General features: G+C 45.6%; 1 protein-coding gene across 1 annotated transcript in view; it reads right to left on the bottom strand.

Annotated features, from left to right (window-relative positions):
- SLC2A9 (solute carrier family 2 member 9) overlaps positions 1 to 19,444 on the bottom strand; it is a 262,289-nt gene that overhangs the window by 126,482 nt on the left and 116,363 nt on the right. Inside the window, 2 exon segments of the mRNA XM_064286323.1 lie at positions 5,663 to 5,752; positions 5,755 to 5,794. Of these exon segments, the coding sequence (XP_064142393.1) occupies positions 5,663 to 5,752; positions 5,755 to 5,794 (130 nt within the window).

The raw sequence follows: 19,444 nt of genomic DNA, 5'->3' as shown, positions 1-19,444 counted from the left end.
CAGTTCAAATCTACCAGGTGCTCCTAGGAAACTCTATGGGGCAACTCTACTCTGTCTTACAGGGTCGTTGTGAGTCGGAATTGACTCTACCCAGTGGCCTTTTGGTGAACGTGATACTATATATATTTTTTTGTTATGTTAATGAGGCCTTTCCAGTTTAATCACCTCTGAGTTATATAAAGACCAGAATAGGCACGGAGACACACACAGGGAAACCAGACATCACGGAACACACAAGGATTGCCAGTAGAAACCAAAACTAGGAGAGAGGCTCACAAAAGGAACCATCATGGCCAACACCCTGAGTTGGACTTTTAGCCTCCACAATGGTAAGAAAGTAAATGTCTGTTCTTAAAAGCCACCCAATTTGTGGTATTTCTGTTACAGCAGCACTAGAGAACTAAGACACTCTCATGGAAACTTATTCCAATAAAACTTTTGCACCCTTAATTCTATCTTAGTGTCTGCTTCTTGGAGGAGCTGGATGGACTCTATCAGTAAATCCAACCTATGAAAATCCATGCGCCTGTGGAGCTGTGCGCAGTCATCAAGCTGAACAAAAGGAGGAACAAGGCATCTCAACAAGGGCGCCATCATCCTCTAGTTCTCTCAATGGCCCTTTGAGACTGGCACCTGTATTATGAAATTATAGGGAAGGATCTCCCTTAACCACTACCTGTCTGTCAGCTTGTCATGCTGTGGTGGCTTTCGTGTTGTGGTGATGCTGGAAGCTCTGCCACTGATATTTCAAATACCAGCAGGGTCACCCATGGTGGTTTCCGTGAAGCTTCCAGGCTAAGACAGACTAGAAAGAAAGACCTGGGAATCTAGTTCTGAGAATTAGTCAGTGAAAACCTTATGAACCACAATAGATTGTCTGACTTGCTTGCATTGGACAGGAGGGACTAACTGCTAGAGGAGGATATCATGTTTGGTGAAATAGAGGGCCAATGAGGGTGAGGAAGACCCTCAGTGAGATGGATTGGCACAGTAGCCTCAACAATGAACTCAAACATGGCAGCAGTTGTGAGGATGATGCAGGACTGGGCAATTTTCTGTTCTGGTGTACATAAGGTCGCCATGAGTCTGTCTATCTATCATCTAACTATTTATATATCTATATGTCTACCTATCTATGTCTATCCATCCATCATCTGTCTAGCTGTCTGTGTATCTATCCATCTATCTATGTATCTTCTGTAAGGTCCCAGAACCTCTCTATGTGACCCCAAGGCCTGGATTGGGTCCAGGATGCCCACTCCTCTCTACATCTTTGTTTCCTTCACCCTCTGGACAGAGACCTACTTAATATACAACAAATGTTTGTTGTTTGGTCAATTTTGGCCACACGATTATATCACCACAGCTAATGTTGCTACTCTGTCCTATAGGGTTGCTGTGAGTCGCAATCAACTTGACGGCAACGGGTTTGGGTTTAACGTTGCTAAAGCATTTTTGTACCTTGCAAACTTTTCTTACACCCACGGTCTTACTTGATCATCGTTCCGATCTGTTGAGATAGGCATTTGTGTTATTCCCATTTTATTGGAGCGAAAAACTGAGTCTCTATCCAAGGACGGGCCACTCTCCTGGGGTCCCATTGTTACAGAGTGGGAAAAAGGAGATGGAACCTAACTCCTCTCACTCTTAACCCTGGGTCCACGTACCACCGGGGCACCTGGCCAGCCTTTGCAGACAGCCGGGGAGCATCAGACCTTCAGCAGTGATGTTACCAGGTATAAAGAGGAAATGAACAGTGTGAAAATTAACGGCTGGCACCAGAATTTCTCTTAAGGAAAGAACTGTCTTGGTTGAGAAAATTATTTTGATAAATGCTTGGAGTCAAAGGTATTTGCTACACACTTGTATGCCAGCTGGCTGCAAGCTTCAGAAGGGGAGGGAAGGTGCTGGACACACTCAAGGGAGCAGAACTTAGAGCTCCAGGGACCATCGGAGGATGCCTGAGGGCACCAGGAGCAGAGAGGAGACAGGAGAGGAAAGAGAAAGCTGGGGGGGGGGGAGCAGAAGGTCATACACCTTGTGAAACAACCCCCTCTCCTGCCCCGACGCAGGAATAATAAGTGCTACCGTCTGAAGCAGAGCCCTGGTAGTGCGGTGGTGAAGAGCTTGACTAAGCAAAAGGTCTGTAGTTCGAATCCACCAGCCCACTCCTTGGAAATCCTGTGGGGCAGTTGTGCTCTCTCCTATAGGGTGGCTGTTAGTTAGAATCGACTCTACAGCAACAAGCTTTTTTTTTTAAATTGTCTTAAGCCAGAGAGTTCTGAGGTGCTTTGTCATATAGCATTATTGCAGCAATAGCTGACTGTTACAGGACCCCTTTCACCCAAGATGCCAACAGACTATGGATGATATATCTCTGACAGTGCCAAGCAAGGGGCTAGATGATAAAGTATGGCTTTTTAAGAAGGAGCCCTGGTGGTACAGTGGTTAAGCACTCGGCTGTTAACTGAAAGGTCGGCAGTTCGAACCCACCACCTGCTCCGAGGAAGAAAAGCCCCGGCGATCTGCTCTTGTAATAATTACAGCCTAGGAAACCCTATTGGGCAGTTCTACTCTGTCCTACAGGGTTGCTATGAGTCAGAATCAACTCAATGGCACACCGCAACAATGACAGGATCCAGAGCCAGGCTGTTGGGAGTTCAAATTCCAGTTCTGCCCTTTGCTAGCTTTGTGTCCTTGCTCAAGACTGCCATCCCACCCCTTTGAATGGGGGTAATAATGTGCTCTACATCCCAGGGTGGTTGTGAGGATTTAATGAGTTCATGCTTGTGAAGTGCTTGGAAGGAAGCAGTTCTCGATACAGCCCAGCCACTGGTGAGTGTATCCACCTCCCTTAACAGGACCCTCGCCTCCCGAGGGCAGGACGATCCTCATCATCTCCCCTTTCCCCGCTGTCTGGCAGAATGCCCAGCACAGTCAGTATCCATTTTTTGCCAAATGTCTGGAGCAAAATTAGCCCTTTTATTAGTAAGAGTGTTGAAAAGCAAAGATGTCACCTTGAAGACTAAGGTGCGCCTGACCCAAGCCATGGTATTTTCGATCACATCACATGCATGTGAAAGCTGGACAATGAATAAGGAAGACCGAAGAAGAGTTGACGCCTTTGAATTGTGGTGTTGGCGTAGAATATTGAATATACCATGGACTGCCAAAAGAACAAACAAATCTGTCTTGGAAGAAGTGCAACCAGAATGCTCCTTAGAGGCAAGGATGGCAAGACTGCATCTTACATACTTTGGACATGTTGTCAGGAGGGATCAGTCCCTGGAGAAGGACATCATGCTTGGCAAAGTACAGGGTCAGTGGAAAAGAGGAAGACCCTCAACGAGGTACATTGACACAGTCAGTGGCTGCAACAATGAGCTCAAGTATAACAACAATTGTAAGGATGGCTCAGGACCGGGCAGTGTTTCATTCTGGTGTACTTGGGGTTGCTATGAGTTGGAACTGACTCGACGGCACCTAACAACAACAACATTAGTACCAATGCAAACTTCAATACAGTATATCCTATTTCAACCTCAGGCCAGTATCTTGGTTCTTTTTATAAACTGCACATGCAATATTTATCTTTTTTTTTTACAACTGTACTTCTACCTCCCTCCCTCCTGTGTAATGGAATGCATTTACATGCACTGCCCATCCCAGATGTACCTAAGCGGAGCATTTCCCAAGGGCTCTCTGCAAGTGGAGCCAGAGGGGTTGAGGGCATCCATGCCAGGCCAGGAGGGGCAGAGCAAGAGGGATGGCTGACTTCCAGCAATCCAAAGCCAGCTGCTTTCAGGAATCTGATTACCTTGGCTCTTTCTCAGCTCCAGAGCCTCCAACCTGCCTGACAACCAGCCTCTTGCCTTCCCCAGCTTCCTTCCCCGAAGCTGGGCTTTGGAGGGGCTTGCCTCCACTGGCCCCATGGGATGCCACCCTAGAACACCACCCTTCCATTTTCCTTTCCTGGTCTCCTTGCGTATGAGGTGGTGGGGAGAGTTGACCTCAGGTTCCAATCCTGCTTCTGTCACTCACCACCTGTGAGATCAAAGCAGGAGGTTATCAACCAGGGTTTCTGCTGCTAACCGAAAGTTTCCCTGTTCAAGTCCACCCAGAGGCATCTTGGAAGAAAGGCATGACGATCTACTTGTAAAAATCAGCCATTGAAAACCCTGTGGAGCACAGTTCTACCCTGGAGTTGCCATGAATCGGAGTCACCTTGATGGCAACTGTTTGGAGTCCCTGGGTGGTACAAATGGTTAAGCGCTCAATTGCTAACCCAAAGTTTGGAGGTTTGAGTCCACCCAGAGGTGCTCCTGAAGAAAGGCCGGGTGATCTACAGCCAAAACATCAGCCATTGACAATACTACGAAGCACAGTTCTACTCTGACACACGTGGGGTTGCCATGAGCCAGAGTCAGCTCAACGCCAGCTTTTTTTTGTTTTTTTTTTTTAACTGTGGGCTTCTGGAGAGAGAGGGCTCAAGTCCTACCCCACCATTAAGAATGAAAGCTCTGTAGTTCCCATCAGATTTTCAAAGGCATCTACCCAACCAAAAACCTTCACAACCACAAGCCTTGGGCAAGTCGCTTCAGCTCTTTAAGCCTGTTTCTTCATGTGCAAAATGGAGGTAACGGTAATGTTGTCTGGCTTCACTTTATAGGGATGTTATAAGGGGTAAGCAAGAAAATGGATCTGAGCCATAAACTGCTAGAGAAATACAGGGAATTATTAATAATTCATTATGCCATTTATTAATGCAAAAAATACTTGGGCATTATTGGGTTTAAAAAGATGTTGCATCTAAACACTGAAGACTATATATAACTATCTTTTCCTGGATTTGGGCATTAGTGATATTTAGATTAACAACAACGAAACCAAACCTGTTGCTGTCAAGTTGATTCTGACTCATAGTGACCCTATAGTACAGAGTAGAACTGCCCCATAAGGTTTCCAAGGAACGCCGGGTGGAGTCGAACTGCCAACTTTTTGGTTAGCAGCCATAGCTCTTAACCACTACGCCAACAGGGTTTCCAGAGATCCTACCCATTTAAAAACCAAACCCATTTCTGTCGAGTCGATTCCGACTCACAGCGACCCTATAGGAGAACTTTAAATGTTTGGGAAATTTAGATTAGAAGCCAGGGTATGGATAAGAACATGGACGGAGTCCTCAGTAATAATGACCAACCAAAAAAGCCAAACCCAGTGCTGTCGAGTCGATTCTGACTCATAGCGACCCTGTAGGACAGGGTAGAACTGCCCTACAGAGTTTCCAAGGAGCGCCTGGCAGATACGAACTGCGGACCCTGGCAGATACGAACTGCTGACCCTTTGGTTAGCAGCTGTAGCACTTAACCACTACGCCACCAGGGTTTCCAGTAATAATGACAGCAGATAGATAATACCTATGCACTTTATCCGTTGTTGTTCGCTGCATAGAGTGTGACTCCCGTCCCCTTTCTGAGCCACTCACAGCAGGACCGTTGGGAAGAGTAAATGAGATAAAGTGTCCTGTGGTGCTCAGCACAGTGCCTGGCAGAGAGAAATAGTGACACCCCATCCTGCTCCCGACTGGCCCGAGTCCCAGCATGTTCTGCAGCATGGACCCTGTGAAGAGGCTGGAGGTCATGGGGAGGGAAAGCATGCCTACCTTTCACAGATCCTGCCTCATTGTGCTTCCCAAAGAGCAGGTAGTGCGGGCTTTCAGGGAGAAAGGGCAGACTCACCAGCTGGATGAAGGTGGGAGGACAATCACTCCAAATAGGTGTGGCCAGGTGCTCTCCTGCAGGGAAAGGAAGGTGCTGCTGAAGGGAGGCGGCCTTTGGTCATTATACTGAGGACTGGGCTGTTCGGCTATCTGCAGAGTTTCCGCCTTCTCAGTGTGATCCCCAAAACAAAGGCTGAGGAAAGACAACCACCTTTGGTTAAGCACCAGCCCATGTGTCCAGCATTTTCCATGCATGAGGTCAGTGAATTCTCACAGCCCTGTGTGATAGTGGCCTGTGGGGTTACTCTGAGAAGGAAGATCAGGGTGGCCAAGGGTCTAAGATGCCCAACACTACTCAGTGGATGCAAGGGACTCTGGGCTGGCTGACCCCATGGCCCCTGCAGACACCATGGTGCAACCCATAAAGGGACTCCAGACTCTTTCCCAGTTGCATGGTCTTGGAAACTACTTGCATGGCTTCTTGGAATCTCTTCTTCACCTGTAGCATGGGCACAACCAGGGCCATCTCACTGTATTGTGAGAATGGGCTCACTTTGATGTGGACCCTAACATACAGTAGGTGTCCAGTATCAGCTACCACTCATGTTGGTGCCACCACCTAGACCACCTCTGAGGGCCATCATTTTGACCCATCAGTGAAGATACAAGATAGACAGACGGCTAAGATGAGGGTCCATGGGGGCTGGGGGCACAGTTTGCCCTTTAGGTAGGGAGGTCTTCCATTTTCCAGCAGGCCCGACAACACGCACTATTCAAGAGGCATTTTAAGTCACTTCAGGCAGCACATTCGTGTATAATGCTGCTTAAATGCAGTCCAAGTGGCATTATTGTGACAATTAAGGCAGCACTCTTCCTAGTCTTTTTTTTTCACCCAGGTGTCCAAACAAGCTCTCAATGTGTGGCTGAAAGGAGAGGATATCTCTTAAGAGGCAATTCTGATAGGGAGAAAGATAAAAAGCAAAGGGTGCAATGCCAGATTCTTGATGTGTTTCACTTCTCAAGTTGAAAAAAAAAAAGGAGAAAATATGACACATTCAGACCTGAAAAGACTTCCCGCAGTAGGCGGAGGTTCAGGTGGCTTCAGGTTGGGATCCTGCGGGAACGCATCCATAGAACCCTTGAGAGTCAAAACTGGTGGCGACCTCAGCTGTCAGTCTCCCCATCTCTGTTAATGGTTGTTCTCTTGTAGGCAAAATTTCCATATGCTATTCTCTGAGAATTACTCCCTACTGGGGCCTTGATGACAAATGCCTCATATAAGTTCTAGGATGGCATTGGGTAGAGCAGACAGGGACTCTTGAAGCTCAGAGCAGGGAAATGGTTTGCCAAAAGGCACATGACCAGTGCTTGGTCCAGGTCCTGGTTTTCAAGGTACCTTTGATTCTACCACCCTTTCTGTACATAGCTCCTGGGCAATGCATACAGTTAACACACTCAGTTGCTAACTGAGAGGTTGGAGGCTTGAGTCCATTCAGAGGTGCCTCAAAAGTAAGGCCTGGTGACCTACTTCCAAAAAACCCAACCGCTGAAAACTCTCTGGAACATAGCTCAACTTTGACACACATAGGGTTGCTACGAGACAGGGTCAATCTGATAGCATCTGGTTATACTCGTTGTCATGGATTGAATTGTGTCCCCCCCAAATATCTGCCAATTCGGCTAGTTCATGATTCCCAGTATGGTATGATTGTCCACCATTTTGTCATCTGATGTGATTTCCCTGTGTTGTAAATCCTATCACTATGATGTAATGAGATGGATTAGTGGCAGTTATATTGATGAGATCTACAAGATTAGATAGTGTCTTAAGCCAATCTCTTTTGAGATATAAAAGACAGAAGTGAGCATAGAGACATGGGAACCTTATATCACCAAGAAAGCAGTGCCAGGAGCAGAGCGCATCCTTTGGACCTGAGCTTCCTGCACTGAGATGCTCCCAGAACAAGGGAAGATTGATGACAAGGACCTTCCTCCAGAGCTGACAGAGAGAGAAAGCCTTCCCTAGACCTGGTGCTCTGAATTTGGACTTGTAGCTTACTAGACTGTGAGAGAATACATTTTATCTTTGTTAAAGCCATCCACTTATGGTATTTCTGTTATAGCAGAGCTAGATGACAAAGACACTGGTTTTCTGTACATACTAAAAATGGATATTCACAAAACTCTGATTTTACCAGTCAGCACAGTTCTTTCATTGACCTTTGAGTAATTTTAGTTTGGTGGAAGGTAGTCTCTCAAAAAGGAGTCCTGGTAGCACAGTGGTTAAGTGCTCAGCTGCTAACCAAAAAGTTGATGGTTCATACCCACAAGCTGCTCCACAGGAGAAAGACGTGGCAGTCTACTTCCAAAAAGATTTACAGCCTGGGAAACCATATGTGGCAGTTCTACTCTATGAGTTGGAATCGACTTGATGGCAATGGGTTAGTGTCTAAAAGACCATGAGATTAGTGGTTGTCAATGGCTTGGGGAGAGGGGAATGGAGAGTGACTGTTAATGGGTGTAGGGTTTCCTTTTGGCATGATAAAAACGTTCTGGGATTAGATAGGGGTGATGGCCGCACTATTTTATGTTGAAGTCCTAACCCCTGGTACCTGTGAATGTGACCTTGTTTGGAAATAGGGTCTTTGAAGACTCTATCAGTTAACATGAGGTCATATAGGAGTAGGGTGGTATCTTAGGCTGGGTTCTTTAGAGAAGCAAAACCAGCAAACCGTATGTTTTTGTTGTCAGGTGGTGTCAAGTCAGTTCTGATGCATAGCGACCCTATGTACAACTGAACACAACACTGCCCGGTCCTGTGCCAGCCTCACAATTGTTGTTATGCTTGAGCCCATTATTGCAGCCACTGTGTCAATCGATCTTGTTGAGAGTTTTTCTCTTTTTCGCTGGCTCTCTACTTTACCAAGCATGATGTCGAAACATATAACATACACAGAGAGAGATTTATATCAAGGAAATGGCTTATGCGATTGTAGAGGCTGGGAAGTTCCAAATCCATGCATCAGGTGGAGGCCTCTCCTGACTCACGTAGCCAGAGGGTCTGGTGCATCCAAGACCGGCAGGTCAGACAGCACACCACTGGCTCACAGGTTGCCGAGGCTGGTGAATCACAGGATCAGCAGGTAAGGCTGCTAACTCAAGTCAGATGAACAGGAGCAAGCTGCCGGATCCAGAGCAAGCAGGAGCCAACGAGCTTTGCCAGAAAGTCCAACTGTATTGCATGCAGGCCACACCCCCAAGGAAACTCCCTTTCGACTGATTGGCTGCTCATAACAGATCTCATCATAGAAGTGATCACATTATTACTAGCTACCCTTTTTACCAAACTACATTATAACTGCCAAACCACTGAGAATCATGGCCCAGCCAAGTTGACACACAATCTTAACAATCACCAAAACCAAACCAAACCAAACCAAGTGCCATCGAGTTGATTCCGACTCATAGCAACCCTATAGGACAGAGTAGAACTGCCCCATACAGTTTCCAAGGAGCAGCTGGTGGATTTGAACTGCTGACCCTTTGGTTAGCAGCCATAGCATTTAACCACTATGCCACCAGGTGGGTTCTAATTCAATCTGAGAGGTGTCCGTACAAAAGAGGGGAAGAGACAGAGAGAATGTGGTCATATGATGAGGGCACTATGCTGCAGGTGCATGCCAAGGAATGTCTGGGGCTGCCAGGTGCTGGGCAAGACAAAGGGGGATCTTTCCCTAGAACATTTGGAGAGAACATGGCCCTGCCATCATCCTGAATTCAGACTTCCAGCCTTCAGAACAGCTGGGTAATACATTTCTGTTCTTCAAGCCACCTAGTTTATGGTACTTTTTTACAGCAGCCCTGGGACAATAATACAGACACACTCTGTTTCCTCAAATGGACAAATTAACATCTCTGGCATCTTACGGTCGGTGAGTACTTTTAATGTCAGATGACTCTTTTTCTTGAGTGGCTGTTATCAAGTCCAGTCAGCCCATGATTGATGGTATCTTAAACTCAGAGGAATGTAGAGTCTGTCTTAGAGAGATCACTCTGGCAGCTGTGGTCTGGGCTCCACCTCTGGAGAAAGGCGATGCTGACCCCAGGGTGAGTGACCCCCAGCCTGAGACGCTGATGGTGTCTGGGCCATGGTTGGAGAATGGTGGTGGTTACCCTCCTGGTACCAGACAGAGGAGAAGGTGCTGGTCAGGGTTTACTCCTGTGTACTCAGGAGGGACTGATCTTAGCAAAAAGCAGAGTCAGTGAACTTAGCCTTCTCCAACGAATGTTCGAGATTTCCTGGAAATGACAGCTAACCGTAGGGAGATGAGCTGTATTTGAGTGAATTGTCCCTTGATCTTCTGCCAAGAAAAGTGTGACTGAGTGTGTGGGTAGGCAAACGTTTTAAGTGTGACCCAACCAAATAATAATAAAAGTAGCCTTTTATTGTTGTTGTTACGTGCCATAAATTCAGCTCTGACTCATAGGGACCCTATGTACAATAGAACAAAACACTGCCCAGTCCTGCACCATCCTCGCAATCGTTGCTATGTTTCAGCCCATTGTTGCAGCCACTGTGTCAATCCATCTTGTTGAGGGTTTCGTTGACCCTCTACTTTATCAATCACGTTGTCATTCTCCAGAGATTGGTCCCTTCTGATGGTGTATCCAAAGTAAGCAATACAAAGTCTCGTCATTCTCACTTCTAAGGAACATTCTGGCTCTACTTCTTCCAAGACAGATTTGTTCCTTCTTCTGGCAGTCCATGGTATATTCAATATTCTTCACCAACACCATAATTCAAAGGCATCAGTTTTTCTTCAGTCTTCCTTATTCATTGTCCAGCTTTTACACACTTATGAGGCGGTCCAAAAGACCATGCCTTGTGTCAGGCGCACCTTATTCCTCAAAGTGACATCTTTGCTTTTTAACACTTTAAAGAGGTTTTTAGCAGCAAATTTGCCCAATGTAATACATCATTTCATTTTTTGACTGCTGCTTCCATGGGTGTTACTTGTTGATTCAAATAAAATGAAATCTTTCAATGTCTTCATCATGGTGGCCAGCATATACGGAATACTGTACCACGTGCTTTACAGAAGTACTTCTAATAGTGAACACACATGCCCCTTCTTCTAATAACAGTGGTAATGACATAAAACCACCAACATCTACTGAGTGCTGGCTATAGTCCAGGGCAGGATAATATAGTGGTTAAGGACACAGCTCCCAAAGAGCCTGTCTGGGTTTGAATTCTGCCTCCATTCCCCATTTGCTGGGTAAGTTACCTAACTCCTTGTGCTTCAGTTTTCTTATCTGTAAAATAGGGCTAAGGATATAATGGCTACTCATAGATTGTTGTGAAGACTAAACGAGGTAATAGATGTATAAGGTGTTTAACCCACAGCCCATTTGTCAGTTTGTCCTATTGTGGTGGCTTACATGTTGCTACAATTCTGGAAGCTATGCTATTGGTATTTCAAATACCAGCAGGGTCACCCATGGTAGACAAGTTTTAGCAGAGCTTCCAACTAAGACAGACTAGGAAGAAAGGCCTGGTGACTTACTTTTGAAAATTAGCCAGTGAAAACCTTATAGATCACAACAGTACATTCGTTTTACGTTGGACACATCATCAGGAGGGATCAGCTGCTACAGGGAGACATCATGCTTGGTGAGGTAGAGGCTCAGCGAGCCTGCGGGAGACCCTTGGTGAGATGGATTGGCACAGTAGCCACAAGATGGACTCAGACATGCTGGTGATTGTGAAGATGACCCAGGATCAGGCGGCGTTTTGTTGTGTTGTACAAGGGCCAGCAGGAGTCGGAGTCAATTAACTGTGGATGGTAGCTCACAACAATGACAACAAAGTGCTTAGCCTAGAACTGCACACGTAGTGAGTGTTTGATATGAAAAAGAGCAGTTTTTATTCTCAAGTGTGTGGCTAAGGATTATCTCCTTTAATCCTCAGCATAGCCCTTGCAGATAAAGTCTGCCATCATCCCCGTTTTACAGAAATATTAAGCGCAGCAGATTTAATTATTACATGCCTCGCTGAGACCAGGATTCAGTAATGCAGCAGGATTAAGCACAAGGCCTTGGATCCCAGAACCTGAGTTCTGATCCACGAGGCCCTCCACGATCAAGGAGGGGCCACGAGGGCACCAGACCCAGGGGCATCGCCAGGTAAGGCACAGCTAGGTGAACCATGTTCAAACTTCTTCCATCTGCCTCAGTGCTCCCAGGTACTTGGTTCAACCGTGGGGCCAAGGACTCAGCATTTCACTAGATAGTTTAGACTCTGAGCTTCCTGAGGCAGAGACTGTGCCTGGCACATAGTAATTGTTCAATAAAAGAGCATTGGATCAATGAATTACTGTGGGTGGGGGCATCCTTACACACTGATCTTTCTCAAAGCCCCTTGCTCTCTGCAGAGGGAAGCCCCTGACTTTCTTTCAGGAACTGTACCCTGGTGGCACAGTAGGTAAGAGCTACAACTGCTAATCAAAAGGTCAGCAGTTTGAATTCATCAGCCGCTCCTTGGAAATCCTATGGGACAGTTCTACTCTGTCCTATAGGGTCGCTATGAGTTGGAATTGACTCGACAGCAATAGGTTTGGGTTTTTTTTTTTTTGGTTCAAGTAAGAAGGCACATTTAAAAAATGTATTACTCATCTAACAAGACCACGAGGAGATACAAACAGCGAACCCCAAAGGAGCCTTTGTTGTCCCAGTTAGAGCCTGTTGTTCGGTACCCAGGGGTTCCCTCTGTATTAGGTCAGAGTTCTTATACCTGCTCATCTTAGTCCGGGAGAAAGACAGGTAGGTGGATTCTCTCGCCAGCTGAGTTAGTTTTAACTCCCTATCAAGTAAGGTGACTGTGTCTCACAATAACTCTATTACCTTGCTCTTCAATCTGCAAGGTTTCTGTTTTTCAAATAGACTTCTAGGTCGTATTTTCCCCAAGTGATAGACGAGTTCAGTCATTTCCATAAATAATATCCTCTGGAACCAAGATGACTGTCTTAGTCATCTAGTGCTGCTGTAACAGAAATACCACAAATGGATGGCTTCAACAAAGAGAAGTTTATTCTCTCACAGTCTGGTAAGCTAGAAGTCTGATTTCAGGGCACCGGCTCCAGGGGAAGTCTATCTCTCTCTGTTAGCTCTGGATGAAGGCCCTTGTGATGCATCAGTCTTCCCTTGGTCTCGGATCATCTCAGCACAGGAACCTCAGGTCCAAACAACACGCTCTGCTCCTGGCACTGCTTTCTTGGCGGTATGTGGTTTCCCCTACCTGCTGGTTTCCTTTTCCTTTCAGCTCTTATAAGATGAAAGGTGGTGCAGGCCACACCCCAGGGAAACTCCCTTTACCTCACATCAGGGATGTGACCTTAGTAAGGGTGTTACAATCCTACCCTAATCCTCTTTAACATAAAATTACAATCACAAAGTGGAGGACAACCGCAGAATACTGGGAATCATGGCCTAACCAAGTTGATGCATATTTTCGGGGAACACAATTCAATCCATGACAGTGACACAGCAAAAAATCTTGACGTACAGTTGGGATCATTGATCTTACCCCAAGTCAAGTTCTTATTAAAAGACATTATGGTGTGCCCGAGGCCACCCAGCCACAGGAAGCAGGGGTGGGGGAGGGTGCTGGCTGGGTCACTCGTGCCACCAGGAGGACATGGATCTTTGCAACAGCATCTTAACTGTACCCACGTCCTCCCACCATCCTTTCCATTCCCCTCACAGTCTCAGTGACCCTTCTAGAATGTCAATTTGATGTTACAAGTTACTTCTCTGTCCGACAGCTTTCAACAACTCCCCAGAGCCCTCCAGATAAAGTCTAAACCTCTTAGCAGGAATACAAGCCCCTCTCTTATCTGAGCCTACCATGATTCCAGCTTTGCCTCTAGCTAGACATCAGCCCTCTGCGTCTCTGCTCTTGTCACTGTGTTGCTGTTGTTAGGTGCCATTGAATCTGTTCCGACTCATAGTGACCCTATGTGCAAAAGAATGAAACACTACCCAAACCTGCACCATTCTCACAATCATTGCTGTATTTGAGCCCATTGTTGCAGCCACTGTGTCAATCCATCTAGTTGAGGGACTTCTTCTTTCTTGCTGACCCTCTATGAGCCCCCCCGCCCGCGTCTAACATGCTGACTTCATGATGCCACGGCCCTCTATAGGAAGGCCTGCCTCTTTCCTATAGAACATCTACTTGTGCTTCAAACTCAGCATTCCCTCCTACAAGTGACGTACCTACCTGGTAGAGAATTCCACTAAAGCACCCATTACTTGCACAGCAGTGAATTTCTTCACAGGCGGTCTCCCCTACTAGACTGAACTCCTCAAGGACGATCACTGTGCCTTGTTCCTTGATGCCTGTTGTGGATTGAATTGTGTCCTCCCAAAAATATGTGTTGCAAATCCTAACCCCTATACCTGTGCATGTAATCCCATTTGGGAATGGGTTTTCTTTGTTAGGAGGACATATCAGGAAAGGGTGTGTTTTAAGCCAATCACCTTTGAGATATAAAAAGAGCAGATTAAGACAGAGGAGCAGGCAGAGATGGCAAGCCAAGGAAAAGAGGAGACAAGGACCTTCCCCTGGAGCCGGCCCCTTGAATTCCGAATTCCAGCCTCCTGAACTGTGAGAAAATAAGTTTCTGTTTGTTAAAACCACCCACCTGTGGTATTTCTGTTATAGCAGCACTAGGTAACTAAGGCAACGCCAGTGCCTGGCACACAGCAGGTGTTCAATAAATGGCTGTCGACTGAGATGAATGATAGCACCTGTAAGAGATGCTGCAGCTGGAGGTAGGGACCCCTGAAACAACAGACACCCCTACTCTTAGAGTGTATTTTTTACACTGCTGGCGGGATTGTACAGTGGTCCGGCTGCTGTGGAAAACAGTTTGGCAGTTTTTCAAAAAGGACTACCTTTCTTGTTGTTAGGTGCCGTCGAGTCGGTTCTGACTCACAGCGACCCTGTGTACAACAGAACAAAACACTGCCCTGTCCTGTGCCTTCTCACAACCGTTGCTATGTTTGAGCCCATTGTTGCAGCCACTGTGTCAATCCATCTAGTTGAGGGTCTTCTCTTTTTCACTGACCCTCTACTTTAACCAGCATGAAGTCCTTTTCCCGGACTGGTCCCTCCTGATAGCATGTTCAAAGTATGTAAGACGAAGTCTCATCATCCTCACTTTTAAGGAGCATTCTGTCTGTACTTCTTCCAAGACAGATTTGTTTGTTCTTCTGGCAATCCATGCTATATTCATAATTCTTTGCCAACACCATAATTTAAAGGCATCAATTCTTCTTTGGTCTTCCTTATTCCTTGTCCAGCTTTCTCACACATACAAGGCGATTGAAAATACCATGGCTTGAATCAGGCAGTCCACTTCCTTAAAGATTACAGCCTTGGAAACCCTATGGGGGCAGTTCTATTCTGTCCTATCGGGTTGCTATGAGTCAGAATTGACTTGAAGGCAATGAGTTTGGTTTCGTTTTATGAACTACCTCATGTCCCAGCAATCCATTCCTAGGCATACACCCAAAAGAATTAAAAACAGGGACTCAAACAGAGACTTGTTTACTGATGTTCATTGCAGCATTATTCACAATAGCCAAAAGGTGGAAACAACCCAAGTATCCATCAACAGACAAATGGACAAACAAAATGTGGTATATTCATACAATGGAATATTGTTGTTGTCAGGTGCTGTTGAGTTGGTTCCAACTCATAGTGACCCTATGCACAACAGAAAAAAACACAGCCTGGTCCTGCGCCATCCTTCAACCATTGTTATGCTTGAGCTCATTGTCACAGCCACTGTGTCAGTCCACCTCATTGAGGGTCTTCCTCTTCTCTGCTGACCCTGTACTCTGCCAAGCATGATGTCCTTCTCCAGGGACTGATCCTACTTTGACAATATGTCCAAAGTAGGTAAGACACGGTCTCACCATCCTTGCCTTGAAGGAGCATTCTAGCTGTACTTCTTCTAAGAGAGATTTGTTCATTCTTTTGGCAATCCATGGTATGTTCAATATTCTTCGCCAACACCACAATTCAAAGGTGTCAATTCTTCTTCGGTCTTCCTTATTCATTGTCCAGCTTTCACGTGCATATGATGCGATTGAAAATACCATGGCTTGGGTCAGGCACACCTTAGTATTCAAGGTGACATCTTTGCTCCTCGACACTTCAAAGAGGTCCTTTGCAGCAGATTTACCCAAAGCAACGTGTCTCTTGATTTCTCAACTGCTGCTTCAATGGCTGTTGATCGTGGATCCAAGTAAAATAAAATCCTTGACAACTTCAATCTTTTCTCCATTTACCATGATGTTGCTCATCGGTCCAGCTGTGAGGATTTTTGTTTTCTTTATGTTGCGGTGCAATCCATACTGAAGGCCATGGTCTTTGATCTTCAGTAGTAAGTGCTTCAAGTCCTCTTCACTTACAGCAAGCAAGGTTGTGTCACCAACATAAATGGTGACTATACACATGGACCTCGACAGATGGAACACACGGAAATCAAATTGACTACATCTGTGGAAAGAGATGATGGAAAAGCTCAATATCATCACTCAGAACAAGGCCAGGGGCCAACTGTGGAACAGACCATCAACTGCTCATATGCAAGTTCAAGTTGAAACTGAAGAAAATCAGAACAAGCCCACGAGAGCCAAAACATGACCTTGAGCACATCCCACCTGAATTTAGAGACCATCTGAAGAATAAATTTGACGCATTGAACACTAGTGACCAAAGGCCAGATGAGTTGTGGAATGACATCAAGGACATCATACATGAAGAAAGCAAGAGGTCATTGAAAAGACAGGAAAGAAAGAAAGACTAAGATGGATGTCAGAGGAGACTCTGAAACTTGCTCTTGAACGTCAAGTAGCTAAAGCAAAAGGAAGAATTGATGAAGTAAAAGAACTGAACAGAAGATTTCAAAGGGTGGCTCGAGAAGACAAAGTAAAGTGTTATAATGACAAGTGCAAAGAACTGGAGATGGAAAACCAAAAGGGAAGAACACGCTCGGCGTTTCTCAAGCTGAAAGAACTGAAGAAAAAATTCAAGCTTCTAGTTGCAATAGTGAAGGATTCTATGGGGAAAATATTAAACGACTCATGAAGCATCAAAAGAAGATGGAAGGAACACACAGAGTCATTATACCAAAAAAGAATTAGTTCATGTTCAACCATTTCAAGAGGTGGCATATGATCAGGAACCGATGGTACTGAAGAAAGAAGTCCAAGCTGCTCTGAAGGCACTGGCAAAAAACAAGGCTCCAGGAATTGATGGAATATCAATTGAGATGTCTCAACAAACAGATGCAGCACTGGAGGTGCTCACTCGTCTATGCCAAGAAATATGGAAGACAGCTTCCTGGCCAACTGACTGGAAGAGATCCATATTTATGCCTATTCCCAACAAAGGTGATCCAATCGAATGTGGAAATTACAGAAAAATATCATTAAGATCACACGTAAGCAAAATTTTGCTGAAGATCATTAAAAAATGGCTGCAGCAGTATATTGACAGGGAACTGCCAGCAATTGAGGACGTGGAACCGGGGATATCATTGCTGATGTCGGATGGATCCTGGCTGAAAGCAGAGAATACTAGAAGGATGTTTACCTGTGTTTTATTGACTATGCAAAGGCATTGGACTGTGTGGATCATAAGAAATTATGGATAACATTGGGAGGGATGGGAATTCCAGAACACTTAATTGTGCCCATGAGGAACCTTTACATAGATCAAGAGGCAGTTGTTCAGACAGAACAAGGGGATACTGATTGGTTTAAAGTCAGGAAATGTGTGCGTTAGGGTTGTATTCTTTCACCATACCTGTTCAGTTCGTATGCTGAGCAAATAATCCTAGAAGCTGGACTATATGAAGAAGAACCGGGCATCAGGATTGGAGGAAGACTCACTAACAACCTGCGTTATGCAGATGACACAACCTTGCTTGCTGAATGGAATATTACTCAGCCATCAAGAAAGATGAAGTCCTGATGCACGCTACGACATGGATGAACCTTGAAAAGGTTACGCTGAATGAAATAAGCCAGACAGAAAAGGACAAATGTGGTTCGGTCCCACGCACATGAAATATCTAGAACAGGCAAATGCATAGAGACCAAAGCTTATTAGCAGCTACCAGGAACTGGGTGGGGGAGGGAAGGGGAAGATGGGGGGTATTGCTTAAGGGGTACAGTGTTTTTGTTAAGGGAGATGAAAAAAATTGGGAAACAGATACTGTTGATTGCTCACAACATGGCGATGGTAATGTCACTGTGCACGTGAAAATGGTTGAAATGTTTTGTTACATTTGTCTCACCACAGTAAAAAATTTAAAAAAGGCTTTCTTAGTACTCTGAAGAGATTTGTGCAAGTCAACTAAATTATATAAATAAATACCACCTCCCTGCAAAAAGTACTTTTTTAAAATGCTAAAATTCCGTATATGATATCCTATTAAAAAAAAGTTGCCATTGAGTTGATTTCTGACTCATGGCGACTCTGTGTGTGTCAGAATTGAATTTTGCTCCATAGGATTTAGGGCAGCTGTGTCCTTTCAGAAGTAGCTTGCCAGGTCTTTCTTCCAAAGTGCCTCTGGGTGGATTTGAACCTCCAATCTTTTGGTTAGCAGCTGAGTGCTTAAGGTTTGGTGCCACCTGGGGACTCCAGGGATCCTACTAAAGGTTTGACATTTACAGTACCATAAATAATATTCCCCTACAGGCATATTCTAATTTATAGTTGATAAAACTGAAAACTTAGATCCAGAAATGTCAAGTATCTCATCCAAGTCACGTGAGAAGGGCAGGGGGTGCAGCTGACCGAGAACCTGGCTCTCCCGATTCCTGTGCAGTCCTCCTTTCGTGACACAGTTCCTCATAACATGTGCTGCTGGAGGCAAATCAATGCTGCAATGCCTTCCTTTGAGGCAGCTGCTAGCTGAATAGGGAATTTATATGCAGATTACAGTAACCCGAACCAGTGTTGCTCCTCTACAGACAGTTCCATACAGACCTAATCAGAGATCATTCGAGCTCAGCTCCAGTAGCTCAAGCTGTCATCAAAACATGATGACAGCCTCATCAAGGCTCAGTGCAGGCATGAGCCAGCTATTCTATGTGCGACTGCCAAAAGAATGAGCAAATTTGTCTTGGAAGGAGTACAACCAGAATGCTCCTTAGAAGAAGGATGGTGAGCTTTGTTCAACCCGTGCATTCTCCCCACTTGTTTAACAGCTGGGGCTTGCAAGGGAGATAGCACGGGGCTGGATAAAGTTGGAAACTTCTTTTCATTTATTCAACAGATGTTCATGGAGCCCCCCTGACTTCACCCTCCTGCCATCCAGCTCCCAGGGAGGGACCCCGGCCCCAAAGGCACAGTGGTTAAGTGTTTGGCTGCAACCCAATTCCACCAGCCGCTCCTTGGAAACCCTGTGTGGCAGTTCTACTCTGTCCTACAGGGTGGCTATGAGTTGGAATCGACTTGATGGCAACTGGGGGTTGGGTGGGAGGGTGTGGGTGGCTGTGTCTGCACCACTGTACTGATCGAGCATCACAGGTTAGTCTGTCACCATCTCCGTGCCGGATCACGTAGAAATCAACATCCTCTGACCACACAGACCCTACAATCCAGGTACTAAGACAACTCGTCTCTGAAGCAAATGTGTTTTT

Source organism: Loxodonta africana, chromosome 5 (assembly GCF_030014295.1).
Source record: "Loxodonta africana isolate mLoxAfr1 chromosome 5, mLoxAfr1.hap2, whole genome shotgun sequence".
Taxonomy (NCBI): Eukaryota; Metazoa; Chordata; class Mammalia; order Proboscidea; family Elephantidae; genus Loxodonta; species Loxodonta africana.
The sequence above is the reverse complement of the archived record's forward strand: the minus strand, read 5'-3'. Positions and strand labels throughout refer to the sequence as shown.